The sequence below is a fragment of the Battus philenor genome, unplaced genomic scaffold (genome assembly GCF_028537555.1).
Source record: "Battus philenor isolate CCGP_79_NKW_IND1 unplaced genomic scaffold, ilBatPhil1.0.hap1 SCAF_24, whole genome shotgun sequence".
NCBI lineage: Eukaryota > Metazoa > Arthropoda > Insecta > Lepidoptera > Papilionidae > Battus > Battus philenor.
The window spans coordinates 2173688-2192363 of NW_027181687.1; the positions used below are offsets into that span (position 1 = coordinate 2173688).

The 18676-nt window shown below is 33.4% G+C and overlaps 1 protein-coding gene across 1 annotated transcript; it reads left to right on the forward strand.

The window, feature by feature from the left end:
* Window positions 1-991: 991 nt before the first annotated feature.
* On the forward strand, window positions 992-16724 carry LOC137924486 (chymotrypsin-like elastase family member 2A). The gene is made up of 8 exons (XM_068767871.1): window positions 992-1058; window positions 6780-7066; window positions 9569-9739; window positions 11587-11818; window positions 13148-13257; window positions 13980-14147; window positions 15222-15378; window positions 16454-16724. The coding sequence occupies exons 1-8, from the start codon at window positions 992-994 to the stop codon at window positions 16672-16674; spliced, it is 1413 nt and encodes a 470-aa protein (XP_068623972.1). The 3' UTR covers window positions 16675-16724.
* Window positions 16725-18676: the final 1952 nt, after the last annotated feature.

Sequence of the window (18676 nt, forward strand, 5' to 3'; positions counted from 1 at the left end):
TATCTACTTAAGATACTCAACAAAATATATAAAATTAATCAAAGGCGAGTTCAAATAATTGTTTTATTTTAACATATCGAAGAATTAGTTTATCATCATAATGATCTTTTTAGATATAGAAGACTCAATGCTAAATATCCCACCAGCTTTTTCCACAGATTTTCAAAGAGATGATTCGGAGGTGGCTTGCAGTCAGCTTCTTCCAAAGACTTTAACAAGAGCATCTGTACACTTTAACCCTTAAATGCATGACTTTTATTTATACTTTAAAAAAAAATATTTATCTTGCAGATTAGTACACTAAAATGCAGGGAAAATAGAAAATAATATCTGTATAATATTTTTTATACTTACTTTTTAAAAAAAAATTGTTGCAGATATACAACACTGCATTTACTCTTAAGTAGTTTACGTTAAAGTGGTATGTTGCAGTTTTACATCATTATGCATTTAAGGGTTAAGTGGACTATCCACGGGTCGTTTACCGTTCTGTTATCACACACCAAAGCTTTTAACTGGTCATTATTTCTGTTATTTGTTCTGCTCTCTGCACTGCCACTTTAACTTGTTAATCCGTTAGGCTATATCGATTAACTTTGTTCGCCTACAAATTACCTCATGCCTAATTTGATATCATACATAAATCTCGAGCATAGCCCTCGTATGGCACTTTCCACTAAGTAACTGAACGTTGCTGCAAGGATCCCAAATGACGCACCTGAACCTGTGATATTGTAAATAGAAATAGATATAACTGCAGTGTTTGAGGATGAATGAACGGAATGGAATGGTTGAAAAAGAAATATTTAATTGTGGAATGAGAGAAAGGACAAAAAAAGACAATGTGAAGTATGGAAGATGAGAACGAAAATAAAAATAATGTAATTTTTTTTGTGGAAATGAAAACCATGTTCCCAAATAAACAGAGGTAAAACGAGAGATCCCAAATAGCGGGGGCAATAAAAAAGGGAGGCACAGCTGCCCTACTAGAATGTGTCTTGGCAAAGTACTGAACAGCGGCAGCGGGTTCCGTAGGAGATTCGGCAGCCTATCCAAAGGTACCAATGATATTCACTGAGAGGATTTTAGTGGGTAGGAATCCCATATCACCCTGTCCTTATCCTATGGGGGTATCTTGTGTCCATCCGGAATATTTTCCCCCTGATACCAAAAAAAGGCGCCCCTTTAGGTGCATCGACGACATAATTAAAGTTGCCGTAAGTCGCAGAATGTGGGTAACGCAAGTACGGTCACCGTGGCGGAATTCGGGGGCGGCCTATGTTTTGGCACATTAAGTGATTACCATAGCTAATAACTGTGTGCGTGACCTTTATAACGATCAACACGTCATTGAAATACATCTTAGTCTGAACGGTAAACAATATAACGTTTAAAATATAAATAATAGAAATACTCATAAAATTTAATTTAAATTAACACAAATGAACTATATTTTAACTTACAGTTGCCTTTTACTAATAGTAAGCAAAAAAAAGAGTACACAATGAAATCATACGCGTTTTGTAAATAATAGTCAGTAACGACTCATCTAAAAAGTCTCAGCGTATCAAGGTGCTTGGTCACCCCTGGTATAGAGTAAATGTAGTAATCTAGAATTAACGGTTTTATTCAAGGTAGACCCATAGATTCCAGAGTGCCTAGTTGAATATTTGGACAGTGGCTGCATGTGAGTTATGTATAGTGTCCTCTTTGACTTAAGAGTCAAAGGCCAGTTTCCTTACAAGAACTACCTGTTCGCAGCAAAAGCCTCAAAATCGAACCTTGAAAATTAGTTTAACGGTGTTTTTCGTGATGCAGATTTTTGGGAACGGTACCAAAAAAAAAACGTATCGAAAACGCATGGCGTATAGCAAAAACTAGATTTATGAAATTGATAAAATATAAATAATAGAATGCGTTAAAAATGATTATACTGCGATTAAGATTCTACCGTTAAGCGGTAGAGATAAGGAGGCGAAATTTAATTTAAAAAAAAAAACTTTTGACATTCATGCCTGACATAGGGCACTGTCTTTATTATCTGTATTATAAGGGAAGACATTCATCTCTATCTAAATTTGAGACTTATTTGAATGGAACAGTTTTGTTGATGATTCAATATTCAACGCCTGGGAGAATAATTCTGGCTTACATGTAAACTACAACATCACTATCAATTTTATTATAGTTTTTTCCATAAGACAAATTTCCTGATGAATAGAATATTTTTTCTTTTTTTTTAATGGCCTGCGTGGACGCGGGACCTTTTATTCCTCCCTGCCATGTATGCAGAGATATTACAACTCGGGTAAATATTTTTTTTACTTCATTCTTTTATTTAACTGCCTCCTTTCATCCTTCACAATTCCTTATATTTCAAATTAACAATATCTATCGTTCTTCACATTTAAATCGTTTTCCATGCCTACCCTCCCTTCTTTTTTGTTCTTTACAGTTCAGTTTGCAACGTTATCACAGTTTTGACTCAATCTTTCGAGATTTTTTTTTATAATTTTATTTTTAACAATTATTATTAATATTTTATTATCTTCTATTATTTACTAAATATATTGCTTTATTCATAACTAACTTGGGACCTTGCTTGACTCTTTTTGACTTACTTTTGTGTTTTATTCTTTACTATTGTATATTGTGCTACTTTTAAGGAGAATTCTAGGAATATAGATTGACATTTATGGCATGTGAGGGAGACGATACTGTCTTCTTCGATCCTCTTCTAGAATCCTCTAAACACAGGACACCTGGCAATGTCAAATCGACCAGGTCCGCAGAAGAAGTAAGTCACCAACGTAACTCGAAGAATTTGTCTTCTGAACCAGCTAATCGCTCATGTTACCGATGGCCTAGTGGTGACCACGAAGCCTGTAAACACTGCGTGGACAGATCCTATCTACGTCATAGTGAGGACTACGGGAGGTCGCTTGACGATCATGGGGGAAGCCTGTCTTGCAATGGGCGTCTATCAGCTGATTTGACGATGACATATCTTCTACGTCCGTTACATTATAAAAAATAAAGTTATATCTCTAAATAATAACTAATGTTTTAATAACAGATGAATAAGTATTTTCTGACCAAGGGTCAAAGATTATCTTATGTACTCTGTTTTGTTGTTGTATTAATTATGAATACTGTCCTCGTTATAAATATCTGTACATGTAGATAGGTTGAAACCAATGTTTCTTCACAAGCGTGCAATATATATATATATATATATATAAATATATATATATGATCTTCTTAAGATAAACTTTGTGTATTTATTATTTAATCACCTACAAGTCTTCAACTCATCATGATATCAGAATATTAATACCTGTAAGGTATCAGTGGCCTTCCGTCTATCTAATTATATCATTTTTAAAACAAATAAATATATGAAAACTAACTATTTCAACGGATAAATATATGTATTATATATTTCAATTTAAGATCAGTAATATTCCATCTATACTGCTTAATTGACAATAGCTATAAAGATAGTCCGATTCATTTTTCGAAGTTTGAAATTATTTGCAAGCCGCAATTGAATACGAATTTAAATCACGCAAAAGATTTTTTTGTTACAAAAATCATATTTATTGAAATTATTTAAACAAAAACAAAATGTGTTTATTGAAGTTAGATATATGAAAGTACTCTTAATAATAATTAAGCTGCCGGTTAGTTAATTATGATCGGTGTTTGGATTACGCTAATATTATAGTGGAATAACAATAATAATCATTCACACCAATAATTTGTTTCAATTTCCCAGACACTAACATAAGTCAACAAAAATCTTTAAAGCTTTTACAGCTATTTACAATAACCTTGCATAAAGTACTTTTAACCCTTAACTTGACAGGTTTTTTTTAAATATTACATTAATATTCATGCTACTTGACTTTGGGTCCTAATCCCAAGGTCATGATGCCAACAGAAAAAACTAAACAAGCTTTCGAAAATTAAGGAACTACCTAAACATTCACATATAAATGATTACTTTGCGTTCAAAATCGATGCCACTATTTTTTTTAATTCAGTTGTATCTCTACAGATACATTATCAAGGAAAGGGTTAAATATGTTATATCAATTTATTAGAATGCGAGATATCAATAACTTCTGGCAATATACAGACTACAGTGACAGTAAACAATAATGTATTTTGTATATAATTATCCGAATTTTGAAAACGCTTTTTATAATTGATATACCTTTACGTATTTCTTATTTCGGAAACTACTAATTTTCGGATAAGATGCATCATACCTTATTTAAAATTAAATGAGCTAAAATTTAAACCCTTAATAATGTTTGCATCTGTTTAAGTGATTGGTTTATTATCTGTGGGTGTCAATAGAGCGAGCAGATAATAAAATAATAAGATAATAAATTTAATTTACTTTTACTCCGTGATCTTAAAATATACTAAGCTAATACTGGCTGATTATAAATACAGACGAATAAAAACCAGTAGTTGAATACGTCATATTGTCAATAATATTACATTTTCCTCAAATTCAAATTAAGCGCTCGAGGAAAAATAATAACAAGATAGTAATGGAGTTGCTAATTAACTTATGTCCTCGGGAGATATATACATATTACTTATTAACGAAATTAATTACTAATTATTTTTAATTTTGTAATTACATGAATATATTTAAATTATCGTGTCCATTTCCTACGAAAGGTGAATGAAAATTGTAACCTGCATGTCATAATAAAGATAATAAAAAAGTTACAAATTTAATAACAAAATTCCATTTAAATAACTTTTTAATTCTATTTATACTAAATAGTCGGTCTCTAACTAAAATACATTAAGAGAGACCTAAAAATATTTATTTACATTGTGTGACGAATATAAAGATTGTTAACTACATGTGTGAAATCTGTTTTATCTAGTTTAATTCTAATCGGCGAAAGAGATATTCCAGCATATATATACATATACATGAGTATGTTTCTTATCTGTCTATGTATATACATATATATAGACAGATAAAAGTTAAAACGTACGTACATAAATGTATATATGTGTATATATATATACATATATGTAGATTGATAGATATGAAAATATAGGAAACATCGATTCAATTTTCGCTATGTGGCCTGTTTCCCACAAGCTCTTTTCAAAATTATGAACTAATTTGTTCCTTATGCACATGTTTCGGCAGATTTGTTTATTCTTGCATTACCTGGGTTTTCCTGTTTATCTAATTCTTATACTTTTCGGGAATCGAATCCGCAAACTACTAAAGTAAATCAAACACCTTGACCACTAAACCACCAGTTTTCTGGAATTTTATTATCACGTATAATTATTAACAATTCGCCAAAATATAATATGCTAATGTAATATATCTTTATAACATATCTATATAATTATCATAGATGTTCACATACGCGTCTAGGTTATGTATTTATTGAAGCGCCAAACAGGTTTTCACGCGCCATTCCATGTCGCAGACACTTAAGGAAACAGGAAAAAATATATTACTTGTAAAAACAAATGAATCATAAAATAGAATGTCTGATACAAAATGATTATATTACAAAATATATGTATATGAAAGAAGTATAAATACTAACGTTCTTAATCTAAAACAGATAATTGTTACACATTAAAAAAAAACCTTCGAAATTTAAAACATTTTTTTTTAATTTTATACAGTTTTGATCAATCGCGAAATATAAATTAAAAAGAAAATTTATTAATAATAGAGAATTTATATAATATTTAAGAAATGATTTCTCATGAGTAAATTACTCAAAATCATAAAAAGAATACTTACAAAATAACACATAGATTGAGTTATTATTACTGCTATCATCATGTTTTTTAATAAAAAACCTTTTTTTAATTTCGTTTGAATTTGTACCACGTATTAAATTATTAAAAGTAATCAATGAACACCATTTATTATTGTTCACTGCTGCACTAGATCATACGGACATCACGTCCAAAATACGGTAATGACTGAAAACGAAGGTCTTTAACCAATTTGTGTTGCCAGTGATGATATATGGATCTGACACGTGGTCATACCATGGCCTTATAAAAAGGCCGGTCTATAAGAGAGTAATGGGGAGTGGCTATGCTCGAAATTTCAAAGTATTGACTTAGCTCGAAGAATTGTTCGTCTGCTGGCAGCGGAGAAGCACATCGCTCGTTCTCCAGCAGCTACCAAGAGCCGGTTGACATCGTCCCCCACTTGGTGAACCGAACAAGTCGCTGGATAAGCAAGACCGATTATCGTGGCGATTTTGGGGAGCCTTAGATGGATGCCTTATCCATTTATTTTATACTGCTTCTAATTATCTTTTTTATTCTTAACTTAATCAAATATTAAGTGCTATTACAGTAAGTGTAAGTCTACTGTCTATTGTCTCATGTGAAGTTTTTGCTGTTAGGTTTGCGACTTTTACAGCTTTATCGGAAACGAGTTCGCGGAACGGAGGGGTTTGGCACTGGTGCATAGTAGAAGTAGCTATATATTAATCCCTTTCTTAGTTTGGATGGACTTCCGCAAGGTAAAGCCTGAATCTATTAGATATTTATCATGTGTCTGTCACTATTTTTATCATATGATTTTTAATTAAGGCACATAAATAATAAGTTATTAAAAATATATGAAAAGATTGCCGTTTTTCTGACATTTAAAACATTAAATGATTCAATAGTTTTACTACAACATAGATGTTTAAACTTGATCGCGATTTTATAATCACTGCCTGTTACGATCTGGTAGAAGTGACCGCTTTAAGACTCTGTGCGAACAGAAATTTTATTACATTGTGTATTAATAATGAAAATTGTAATATTTGTTTTCTCACTGTTATTTGTGAATGTTTTAAGCGAAGATGGGTGGGCATTTGTCGGTAATCCACTACTCCACGCATATCCTTGTAACAATGTCACAGATATAATTGTTTCATATGAACCGGGAAAACCGCCTGGCGAGGAAAATGAATACAGTGTGTTCATAAGAAAAAAAGTTCCTAAATATACACAAATAAATCTTAAATTCGACACGGAAGCCGTCGTCACACTTGTGAGTATTGCCATATCATTATTGGTATTGAATACTTTTGTAATTTATTTCACAATCGCTCAACGAGCGTGGCTATGGAATCACTCTATGAGATCGAATCAGGAATCAGGAGATTCATAGACTGAAAGTTACCGAGGAATCCCTGAGGATTAGTAAGTTGTAGTGGCAGTGGTCTCACAGCTCACAGAACAGATGGCCTATACTCTCAAGGTTCTGGACTGGAGACCACGGAACGGCAAATGCAGCGTAGGATGTTCAGAAAGTGAACAAATAGATGACTCTGTTAAAAACAAAGAAGACCTGGGTGCAGGGCGCTTTCAATAAACTTATTTGAAATCTATGAGGGAGGCTTTGTCTAGAAATGCACGACCTATTGTTAAAAACATTTTTATTGTTATAAATTTAATTATTACTTTCATATAAACGTATGCAAACCTAACTTCTTGTTGATTAGATAGGTTGTTCGTATGTAGTGCATTTCATTTTAGTATAAATCCATATTTTTAACCCAAATCCTAGTGCCTTTCAAAACCAAAATTAAATCAAATTTTAATTCTTTAAATTTTAAAATTATAAAGTATTTTAATATGTTTTTTTTCTATATAAAACTGTGTATACATAGTTATGGTTGCATTGTTGTGAAGTTTCTTCCTGTTTCTTCTAGACAAAACTTGCAAATAATTATAAAACGCTGTCGTGCCTCGCAGCTGGGAGAAGAAAGATCCGTATTATATAGCGGCAACCCTCTCCCAATTGGCTGCGTTTAGTAAAAGCGAAAAAAATATATATTCTTAAAACATTAGCGATACAAATTAGAATTAATTAAAAAAAAACACGTTGCGATGCAAAGACATAAATAAAATAGATTTAAAAATATTGACGATCGATGGGGGTTCTCTTAAAAGTCCCAATGTTCAACAAATGAATTTTATCTTTTATCTTTATCATTTTTTTATTATTACTTCACCATAATTTCAGTCGCAGAAAGTTACTGAATATAGGCCTCCATTGGCGGCCTGCTTCTAACGTTTTTCAATGGGATATCTCTAAAAAATGTGGCGAAGGATGGGCGGCGATGTATGAATGAAACAAAATGTAAAGGATGAAAGAAAAATGAAAGAGAGAAGTTGCGAGGGATGAAAGAGAGAGCGTGAAACTAAAAATGTAAAACGAAATAATTATTGATAATAACAGTTCTGTCCTTAAAATAAGATTCAAAATTCAAGGACTCTTACTCTCCGTGAACTCAGCTCCGACGAAGATTTAAAAGCCCTCATAAACAGAGAATAAATAAAATAAAATAGGGGAACGAGGGGTCCCAAATAGCAGAGGTCATAAAAAACCTTATAAGAGACGTCTGCGCTTGTTTGCCGTGGTCTCTATTTCAGAACCTTAAGGTTCCTGAGCCATCTGTGTAGTTAGGCTTACCTAAAATCACTTCAACTTGCCAATTAGCTGGACTATTTATGCTTTCGTTCGTATAGTGTCCTGTGCATTTCGTAGAGATATCCTGTAAATTTGTCTACAGTTTTCTTAGTCTAACTTTAACTGCAGACCTATACTGGCGGTTATTTAAAAAGGAACATTATTTACTGTTAAAGAATAATGGTCATTGTAACTTCAAAATTGCTTTTATTCTTTACACTACGTCATTATCTTCACCATTATCGTCATTTGAGTAGTGAGAAGTCCACAGCTGAACATAGACGTCTCCCATATATTTCCAATCAGTCCCGTAGCAAGCGGAAAATTGTATGTCTTTCTTGAAGGTCAACATAGGCGTAGGGTTCGCTGTGCATCCAGGTCCCGTGGTCACCATTTGAGTTCCCAACGATGGCCATCTGTTGAGGGAGCTATTTGGCGATTTTTATGTTCAAACCCATTATATCCAACCACAAACTTGTATCCACAAGTGTGTTAAAGAAATCTATTTTTACGCACTGGGGCAAACTATATCATGGGAATAACTGGTATTTAAAATACACAGCAGGTGTAGTTTAGAAGCCAGTGTTAATTTAAAAGCAAAACATCTATTAACGGTTTGTTTCACTTTAATAAATTTAAAATTAACAGGTACATTTATTATGTTAGGTATTATAAAGAATGATATGAGCTTCCTTATGACGATAACGTTTAACTTAAAGTTGTAGGGGTTCCAATCGCATCATGACTTGATCAAAGCCTTCAACAACCTCACATTTTTTTTGGTCACATGCAATATTATAAACTACTTAAAAAAGATGAACGAATTTATAATGATGACGAAAATGTCATGTAATAATATTTGAAACATTCTGCAGTTTTACAAGCCACCTTTCAAAAAGCAAAAACCAGTTCTTTCTTATTTTTACTTAATTGCTCGTCATTAAAAACGCGAGAAGAAACGAACAGGTAAGGTCAGCAACAAAAACCATCACGTTTATTAATTTGTGAACAAAAAAAAAAACAAATTTTCGTCAATTTTTTTGGCGTGTAACTTGTAATTTGCTATTTATGTTTCAGGCTGATCCATCAAAAGCAAGGATAACAGCGGACAATGATGTTTTTAACATCAGATTCTTCGATTCTGCCGAATATGTTGGATTTAATGTTAAAGGACCTGCTACCGGTGCTGTTCCATACTTTGAAAGCTTGAATATTAATAGAGTTGAATATTGCAAATCACCGCTAAAGGTAAGAAAAACCACAAATTCATCTGATTCTTCTATTTTCTTGTCTAGATCTTTTCTTTAAGGTTCAAATTCTGAATGTGTCTGTAATAGGGTATATGATAACTCGCGTCTTTTTGGTGGTACGATTATTTTTTTGGATCTTACAAAAATTGATTATTTTTTTGTGAAAAAAACCAAAAAGACGAGGTTATGTCCCAGAAGTGGGAAAACAATAATAATAATTGCAAATCTGAATTGCAAATAAAACTTGTTTGTCAACGATATTATTTTACTTAAATGACACCATCAAAACGCTATCTAGTAAGCTAGCTTAATTAACATAAATTTAGCTTAGTTTATTTATGAAGCTTTGATAATAATGTGATTTATAATTATATTCTCTCGTTGTTCTCACCGTTTGCCAAATTGGATTAGCTTTATTAGACTGTTTTACCTGGAGCCGCTCGAACCATAATATTATTTATAACTAATGTTTTAATTTTGTTTTTCTTGTTTCATTACGTACTTATCAATAATATTGTGGTAGAGTCATTAAATCTACAAGCTATGTTACATTTTAACTATATAATATTAACTTACTTTCAAAGCAGTTTAATCCTAGTGGTAGGGGACACTTGCTGTCACAGGTCGATAATTCTATTCCCGAAACAATCTTATACAGTTCTCAATTTGTGAATTAATTATATAGGATTACCACTGCTCACAAATAAGGTTCTAGAGGGTGAGCAGTAGAGTCTTCTGCGTACTATACGACAATGATCGCCAATTTACCTGCCAAGTGTAGCGATTGAAGTATATATGCAAATTGATATATATTTATAAGAGGCAAATGCCTTACAATGGGAATTTATGAGCTAAAAGGTTTATTTTCTATTTAGTTAACATTTAGTCCTTAACTTACTTTATTAATAAAAAAAGTTTTTGCTATTCTTATGTTATATTGTTTTCTATATATATTACATGAAAACTGAATAACTTCTTTATTAGAATTTATTATATACTAAGTAATTGTTTAGGCGAAAATATTAAATTCATTCAAATATTTTTAGGATCACAAGTTAGACTGATATTAGCAAATAATTATTAGGATTTGCTTCTAGATTTGTAGATAGATCAAACTTTAGTTTCTTTTAATGTATCGGAAATGATTTAATGGAATCAGGCGTTACCTTTTACATTATCAATTCATTTCTGATTAGATTTTTTAGAGAAATCCCTAACAAATACCTATTCATGCTTTAATGGAATCAGGCGCTACCTTGCGGAAGTCCATCCTAAGTAAGAAGAGGATTAATATTTAGCCACTTCCGCACATGCAGTGGTAGTCATGCAACAAAGTGCACCGTCTGCCAGCCCGCTGATAAATGCGTATGCGGCAAGCAATGTGAATTACACAACTGCCACCGTCAAATCACTCGACACGTGTTTCACCCCTCCACGGGGCATCTTCAGGAGTTATGTTACACCAATTAGTGCCAAAAGACTCTGTGTTAGGCTGCTTGTACGGAAGTGGCTAAATATTGGTCCGTATCGACGTAATGAATCCGCGTGACACACAAATATTAACACAGTTGGTATAAATGATTATTGATTTAAAAAAATAATATATTTGCCAGTATTGCTATCTATGTGGTCTATAATTTTTTATACTTCCGTTACATTGTACTATGTGACTTCTTTTAAAGTGTTATCATATATTTAGCTTGTATTGCGAGTTAGTAAGGTAATATCACTATTTATATAGTTTGTGTATTTCCTTGATAATTAGATGTTCTTGAAAATGTTGCAAACGATGGTGTTAGAGTTTGGAATATTACTGCTATTTTTATTATTATCACAAATTCCCAGGGTTATCTGGACGGATATATAACTGGTGAGAAAGGCACAGCGGAGACTCATTTAAAAGTCCCCGATGGTTCCTGTGGTAGAAGACAAATCGAGCACACTGAACTGATCGTCAATGGAGCGGACTCCAAACCAGGCGACTGGCCGTGGCACACAGCGATATACAGGGTGAACCGAAACGTTATCAAATATATATGCGGTGGAACACTTCTCTCCGAATATTACGTTCTTACAGGTTAGAATATTTTCAATTATTTATCTGCTTACAGCTTCACCGGTTTTGAGGTGATAGATCATTAACCCTTTCCACTCCAAGGCTGTTATGTAGCATTGATAAAATTCTTTTGTATTATAGTATCTTGCGATTCTAGAATATGTTTCATTCATTCGTAATTCAAACATTTTAGTAACAAAAAACTTTCCTGTTTTAAAATTTTCCGCAAAAAGAAGTATTACACCATGTCGAGTATCACTCGACAGTGGAGCTTGTGGAACAAAATTAGTGTCGAGTGACACTCGACATTGGAGTGGAAAGGGTTAAAGGTTCTTAGCTTGGATACCTTTACAGTAAGTTTAAGTGATAGAAGATATTTTATCGGATTAGTGTAACTTGACGCTGTTCACAGGGCACAACAATATATTCTCATATATCACCCTGTATAAGTCGTTCAATGCATCAGAGATAGAGTATTTTTTCTCTTTATTGTCACCATATACCTCAACCCTTAAAATTAAACATCAACACTACACAGCTCTACTAGGGTAGAGCGGTTTACTACGTGCGAACTTCATCGTACAATGCGTCTGTCCAGCTTTTGTTTTATTTTTAAGTTAACAGACCCTTCCGCTCCGTGAACTCTGTTCCGATGAAGCTGTAAAAGCCTCCGGGCGGACTCCGGCACGGCTTCGAGTGCCGGTCTGGCGTTGAAATCAGGGAGGAGACAATAGCCTCCCTGATAGGCGAAAAAGAAACTAGGAAAGAATTCCTCGCTTGTTGCAAGAAAATAGTTAAAAACTTTATACAAAAAAATAAAAATCCAAATATACAATAAGAAATGTGATAAAATGCGATAAAATAAAACTCAAATGTGATATATAATGTATTATAGAAAATAAGTAAAAATGTAAAATGAAAAAATGTAATAAGAAAAGAGGAAAGAATGATAGATGAACAGAACAAAAGGGTAAGAAAGTAGAAATGTAACATGAAAGATAGATAATAGACCGATAGAGAAAGTAAAATATAAAAGAAGAGAGAGAAAATAAAAAATCATGTGAAAAATTAAATTGCAAATAAAGTCCCTGTCCCACCATAAATAGGGGTACGAGAGGCCCCCAATAGCGGGGATCATAAAAAAAAAGCCCCCGGGCTAACAGCATCAACTTCAACCGAAACCAAGCAGCACGCAGCGCTTACATTTTTAAATTTCTTAATTTCCTATATAAAATACTTAATATGGTTTATAAAATTACTTTAGCTGTTATTATAAGGTAGTGATGTGATATGACATGTCATTTAAATTTTGTAAGATCACTTGTATCATTTAAAACTTTCTTGCTTCAGCTGCTCACTGTACAACAGTCAGAGGTGAGGCAGTGCTACCTGAAACACTCAATGTCGTCTTAGGGAAATACAATATCGCTGGAGGTGACCTTGAAGCACAGGAGAAAACAGTAAGTATAGTTCACTCTTATATATTGTATAAGTGACCAATCCATTTTTAATAGCTATAAAATGCTCTAAATTAGTAGAGCTTGAGAAAAGAAATGGTTACAGTATTAAACAAATTAAAATGAAAAATGTAAATAAATGGAACAAAAATACAAAATGTAAAAGTAGTACTGTGAAGGTGGAGAAGACGTAAGAAAGAAAATAAAGTATGCAGAAGAATGAAAGAGAATGTGAGTAACGTGAAGGATAAAAATGAGAATGAAAATAAAAAAGTCAGAGAAAAATTTTGTGAGAACATATCGTCTCTGCTTACCTGAGACAGGGGAACGTGCGAAAGGTCTCCACTATGTAGAACCATAAAAAAAAACTGCCTTTCAAGTATTCGCCCAATTTTACGTGTTTATTAATGTGAAGTAAAAAGCGCTGATCAAGTTATTATGTTTATAATATTGAAAAACGTAATAGAAGTTATTTTTCGCTGGAAAATAAATATATATAAAGACACCTTATGACTTCTTGAGATTGATAGGTTCTGAAGGGTCGACTACAAGTCGCTGGACGCGTCTGGCGAAAACAGTCAAGGTTGCGAAAAGTCGCTTAATGCCGATAGCGTACGACTGGTCATCATACTGATATTTGAGGGAGGCTTACCTTACCACTTATAGGGGGTACCTATCAGTATACATTAATAAATGAACAAGGGTAACAAAAGATTGCATTTCAGGTTGAAGAGATAATAGTCCACGAGAATTACGATCCTAAGAAATTGGACAACGACATTGCGCTGTTGAAACTAGGCACCAAAGTTACCTTTGGTTCATACGTGCAGCCAGCGTGTCTATGGTTTCCAGGAGCTGTTGAAAAGCTCCCCAACCGTGATATTGTTGGCACTGTAAGTGGTATAATATATCTATATATATGTATGTATAAGATTGCGCAAAAGTGATGTTATAATGTAAACCTACCTTAATTTTTACAAATGGTGCTAAAAGTTACTGTACTTTGACATATATTATCTATATATATGTAGAGAATTTGTTGTCAATATGCGATGGGGCGATACACACCTCAAGATCGTGAACATTGTCTACAGAGTTTTCTAACATTTGTATACATGATAGATCTATACATGATCTGCAATGATGACAGCAGTCTGGCAACTTAAGAGGTCTACCTTCAAGGTGGATATGTTTGTCAACTCGGACAAGTTCAACAAAAGAGGCTTGATGCTGGTCGTCTTTTTCCAGCGTTTGACGTCTTTTGGCTGTAATGATGATGATAATGATGAAAGATTATATACTGTGATCGTCTGCGTAATATATGCATACACGGCCAGAGAAACCATGAATTTGTTTTTGGATACTTTCATCCAAAAACTGTTCAGTCGCTTTGGGAGTATCGCATGGCCACCGAGGTCAATCTACTTAACTCCAATAGATTTTTTATGGGGTTACCTTAAAGATAAAGTTTGAAATAGCAAACCATGAACTTTTGTGATTTTATAAGAAAATATTCGTAAAGAAATCAACTCAATTGAATCACGTTTACGGCAGCGTATGGCACTGAACACGCGACCTGGTTTTGAATGGTGTATGTAGCTTAATTAAAGATATTTATACAAAATATTCTATAACAAAAAAACCCGCATTTTAATTCTATCATTTATTATACTTATTAAAACTTATTATGTAATATTACAATTTTTATGTAAGTATAAAAATGTTGATCTGTCACTGGACACCTTGTTGTAAGTAAAGGTTATACTGAATCTACGTAGCATATATACGGTCACTACGTTATCATAAATATTAAATTATAAGCTAAGTGGATTAAAAAAATATAAAGAGGTAAACAAATAAAAGATTCTTGCCGTGTGATAGTAGGTAAAAAAACATTTATTTTAAACCAGAAGCATTGGCAGTTTGCACATACATAATTAAAAGGTTTATCTTTTAAAAAATTCCAGGTAATTGGATGGGGTTTCGATCAAAATAATGCACTATCGAGTCAACTCAAACAAGCGACCATGCCTCTGGTGTCGGAGTCGAATTGTTTGAAGAGCAATCCTGTTTTCTATTCGAAAGTCTTGACTAGCAGAAAGTTTTGCGCCGGACATAACAACGGTAACTTACACATCATCATTTACATATCATACCATGCTACCATAGCTCCAGACTTGACCAAATGAAGAATTAAAATGATTTATTAGAGTATCTACTATAAATAGTATTACGTTTTTTGTTGAAAATGTTAATCAGTCGATATATACAGAATGATTGGTAATAAGTGTAAAAGCTTCAAAGGTGCGAATACAGGTTATTTTTTGCTTATTAAAATGTGGTTAACCCTTTCCAAAAATCAAAGGTTTCAGAATAAGTAAACAACATAATGATAATATACTAAAAAAGGCGTTTTCAAAATTAGCAATTCGCATATTAAAATTATTTAATATCAAATATATGTATATATATTTTCACCTTATTGATAGTGTAAATAAGGACGAAAGTGTTACACGCCCATCCGAAATAAACCTGTTCACTCTACTCTTAAAGGCTCCAGTGTTCAACTCATCAGGAAGAATAGACCCAGGCAGGTCGTTCCAAATTTTGGCTACTTTCGCCAAAAATGAGCTGTCAAACCGTTTAGTTCGACTTTTGGGTATGTCAACAACGAATGAATGAAACTTTTACCTGCGCCTGGTATTCCAATAAAGGAATGGACATGACATGACGTGACATCCTAAGTAAGAAAAGGACCGATATATAGCGACTTTTGCCAATGCAGCAGTAGTCATGCAATAAAGTGCACCGCCCGCCAGCCCACAGAGCAGAATTACAGGTCACAGGTCTCTTTGTTTGGCAGTAATCGGTGTTACATAACTCCCGAAGATGCCCCGTGGAGGGGTGAAACACGTGTTGAGTGATTTGGCGGTGGCAGTTATGTGATTCGCATTGTTTGCCGCATACACATTTATCAGCGGGCTAGCGGACAGTGCACTTTGTTGCACGACTACAACTGCATGTGCAAAAGTGGCTAAATGTTGGTCCTTTTCTTACTTATGACTCAATCAGTTCGAAAAGTGCCTTCGAGCTCTGTCCAAAGTATATAAAAAAAACGTATCATTACTACTTTGCAAAATTTTATCGTCAAATTCTATGTAAATAGTACATTACTAATTGAAAATTTGCTTTTTTCAAGGAACATCAGCATGTAACGGTGATAGTGGAGGTGGTTTCCACGTGTTCGTACCGGACGTGACTGGTGATGTATCACCAAATGCCACAGGCGCGTGGTACGTCTATGGGATCGTGTCGTTGAGTGTGTCAAGACGTGATATGCCCGTGTGCGATCCGACGCAGTACGTTGTTTTCACCAGCGTGGGAGCCTATAGATCGTGGATACAGAAATATATTAAATAAAGACTTACTTTGAATCTATTACTAGACTGTATCATCTTTAAATGCTATGTCATTTTCTTTTAAATATTTGTTCCTTTTTATAAAGTGCCATGATTAAATACATAATGGGTTTTATTTAATCATCACCATGTCTCAGGATTCTGGACCCATAGGATGGAAAAATAATTTTTTTAAGATCGTCGGAAGATTCTAGATTCTTTTGGGGTGCATCATTTATAGACAACGAGAAGAGTCGCGGAACCTTTCTAGAGTACGGCAGAAGGGTCAAAAGAAAGATCATTAAAAGGATTAAGTTGGCAACAAAATATTTAAGACTAGTCAAGATAAATACCTAAATGTATGATAAATGTAAATAAAACAGGAAAGTAAAAATTAAATTATAACGGAAAGTAAATGTAACTATAAAGCAAATAGAGAAACAAAAATAAAGCTAAACGGAACAAAATGTAAACCTGTAGTATTCTGGTGGAAGGAAGATATGAAAGGTTTAGTAAAAAATGAAAGATGAATGAATAAATAACATTAAGAAGGAGAGAAGATGAGGATTTAAATAATAATATACTTTAAAAAGATATATATTTTATAAAAAATAGTCTCTGAGTACCCGAGACAAACAAAAACGGCGGCCTTTAAAAAAGCGGGTCCTATTGTAAAGTCTATGGAGGAAAACCATGTCTAGCAGAAAAAGGCCTTACGATTGAAAAAGTGAAGATATATTGGTTAAGGATTTAAAATTATGTTTGTAGATTAAATACGATATCCGACTAGAGTGTACATCGCCACGATCATTATGTCATCTGATAAATGCTCAGTGCAAGGAATAAGCCTTCTCCAAAGAATGTATTAATGTATGTCGTTACCTAAAAGTCAAGCTACATCATAAAGGAAGAATTGCTTAGCTAACATCGCACACCATTTTCATTAAAGAAGCCTACACAGAATTTTTCATTGCTTACTATTCAATTTTACTATTAATATATTAGTAGGATTATTTTATAGTTTAACACGCCTGCTGCAAAACCAGTGCGGGAGCTGCAGAGTTTTTGAGATATAAAAGAGACAGTTGTACATACGAGTATAAACCGGAATAAAGACAGTACCAAAAATGATATATTATATTTATTTATTTTTCACGATTTTTATTAGGAAAATGGCATCAGATCATAATTGCCTGGTACGCACTAGTAAAATTTCCTCTACCAGGTCGAGTCGACCTGGCTTAGTAGGGTATTAAAGTACGCAAAAATCAGTTAAACAGCGACCGTGTTGAGGCAGTGAAGCGATGACAACTGCTCAGGTTCAAAACTACATTCGCAAAAAAATGTTGCCTATCCTATAAATGTGGCAGTGATTTTTCACAAATTTTCGGTTTAAATTTGAGTAATATCTTTGTAGTTTTTTAAAATGATTTTTTAAAATACGCTCAACTTGATGGCTCAATATGAAGACTTTCGATTGTAAGAGTACTCGCAGTTCAATGACTACGACATTGTGTAGTCACTCCGTTTAGCTCTGTATCGAGTCGAAACGTTTCGAAGCGTAAGCAGAAGCGATGTGTAATTCAGTTATACTAGACCATTGCACAATTGGCCGATGAACTAACAATTCTCGGGCATTTCATATTTCATTTTACACCGTTCAGCAGTCGAACAGATTTAAATTTACGGTTCCATTATAATTGTGCCTCACAAAGCGGTGCATCTAGTTAAACATAATTAAAATTACAAAAGTTTGTACAACTTGACAATCCAGACGTCTGAAATCTTAACGCGAATAATGAAATTTCAGTGTAGAGTAATAATTACAAATTCAAAAATTTTTCATTGCTTTCAAGAGTAAACAACTCTAGGAATGGAAAAAGGTTTTCTAACTTAATTAAATATTAAATTAGTGCGAATTAGAATGCATGTATTCCATACGGAACACTATCACTAACCTGTAACTTATCGCTAAGCACGAGTGGCTTGTTATGGCGAAGTTTGTCAATCCTAGTCCTGTTGCA

Excerpts from the sequence above, each read along its gene's own strand:
- LOC137924486 (XM_068767871.1), top strand. The coding sequence starts at position 992 with ATGTGTCTTGGCAAAGTACTGAACAGCGGCAGCGGGTTCCGTAGGAGA. Across the intron at positions 9,740-11,586 it reads ATTGCAAATCACCGCTAAAG|GGTTATCTGGACGGATATAT; the intron begins GTAAGAAAAACC and ends ACAAATTCCCAG. Across the intron at positions 15,379-16,453 it reads TTGCGCCGGACATAACAACG|GAACATCAGCATGTAACGGT; the intron begins GTAACTTACACA and ends GCTTTTTTCAAG.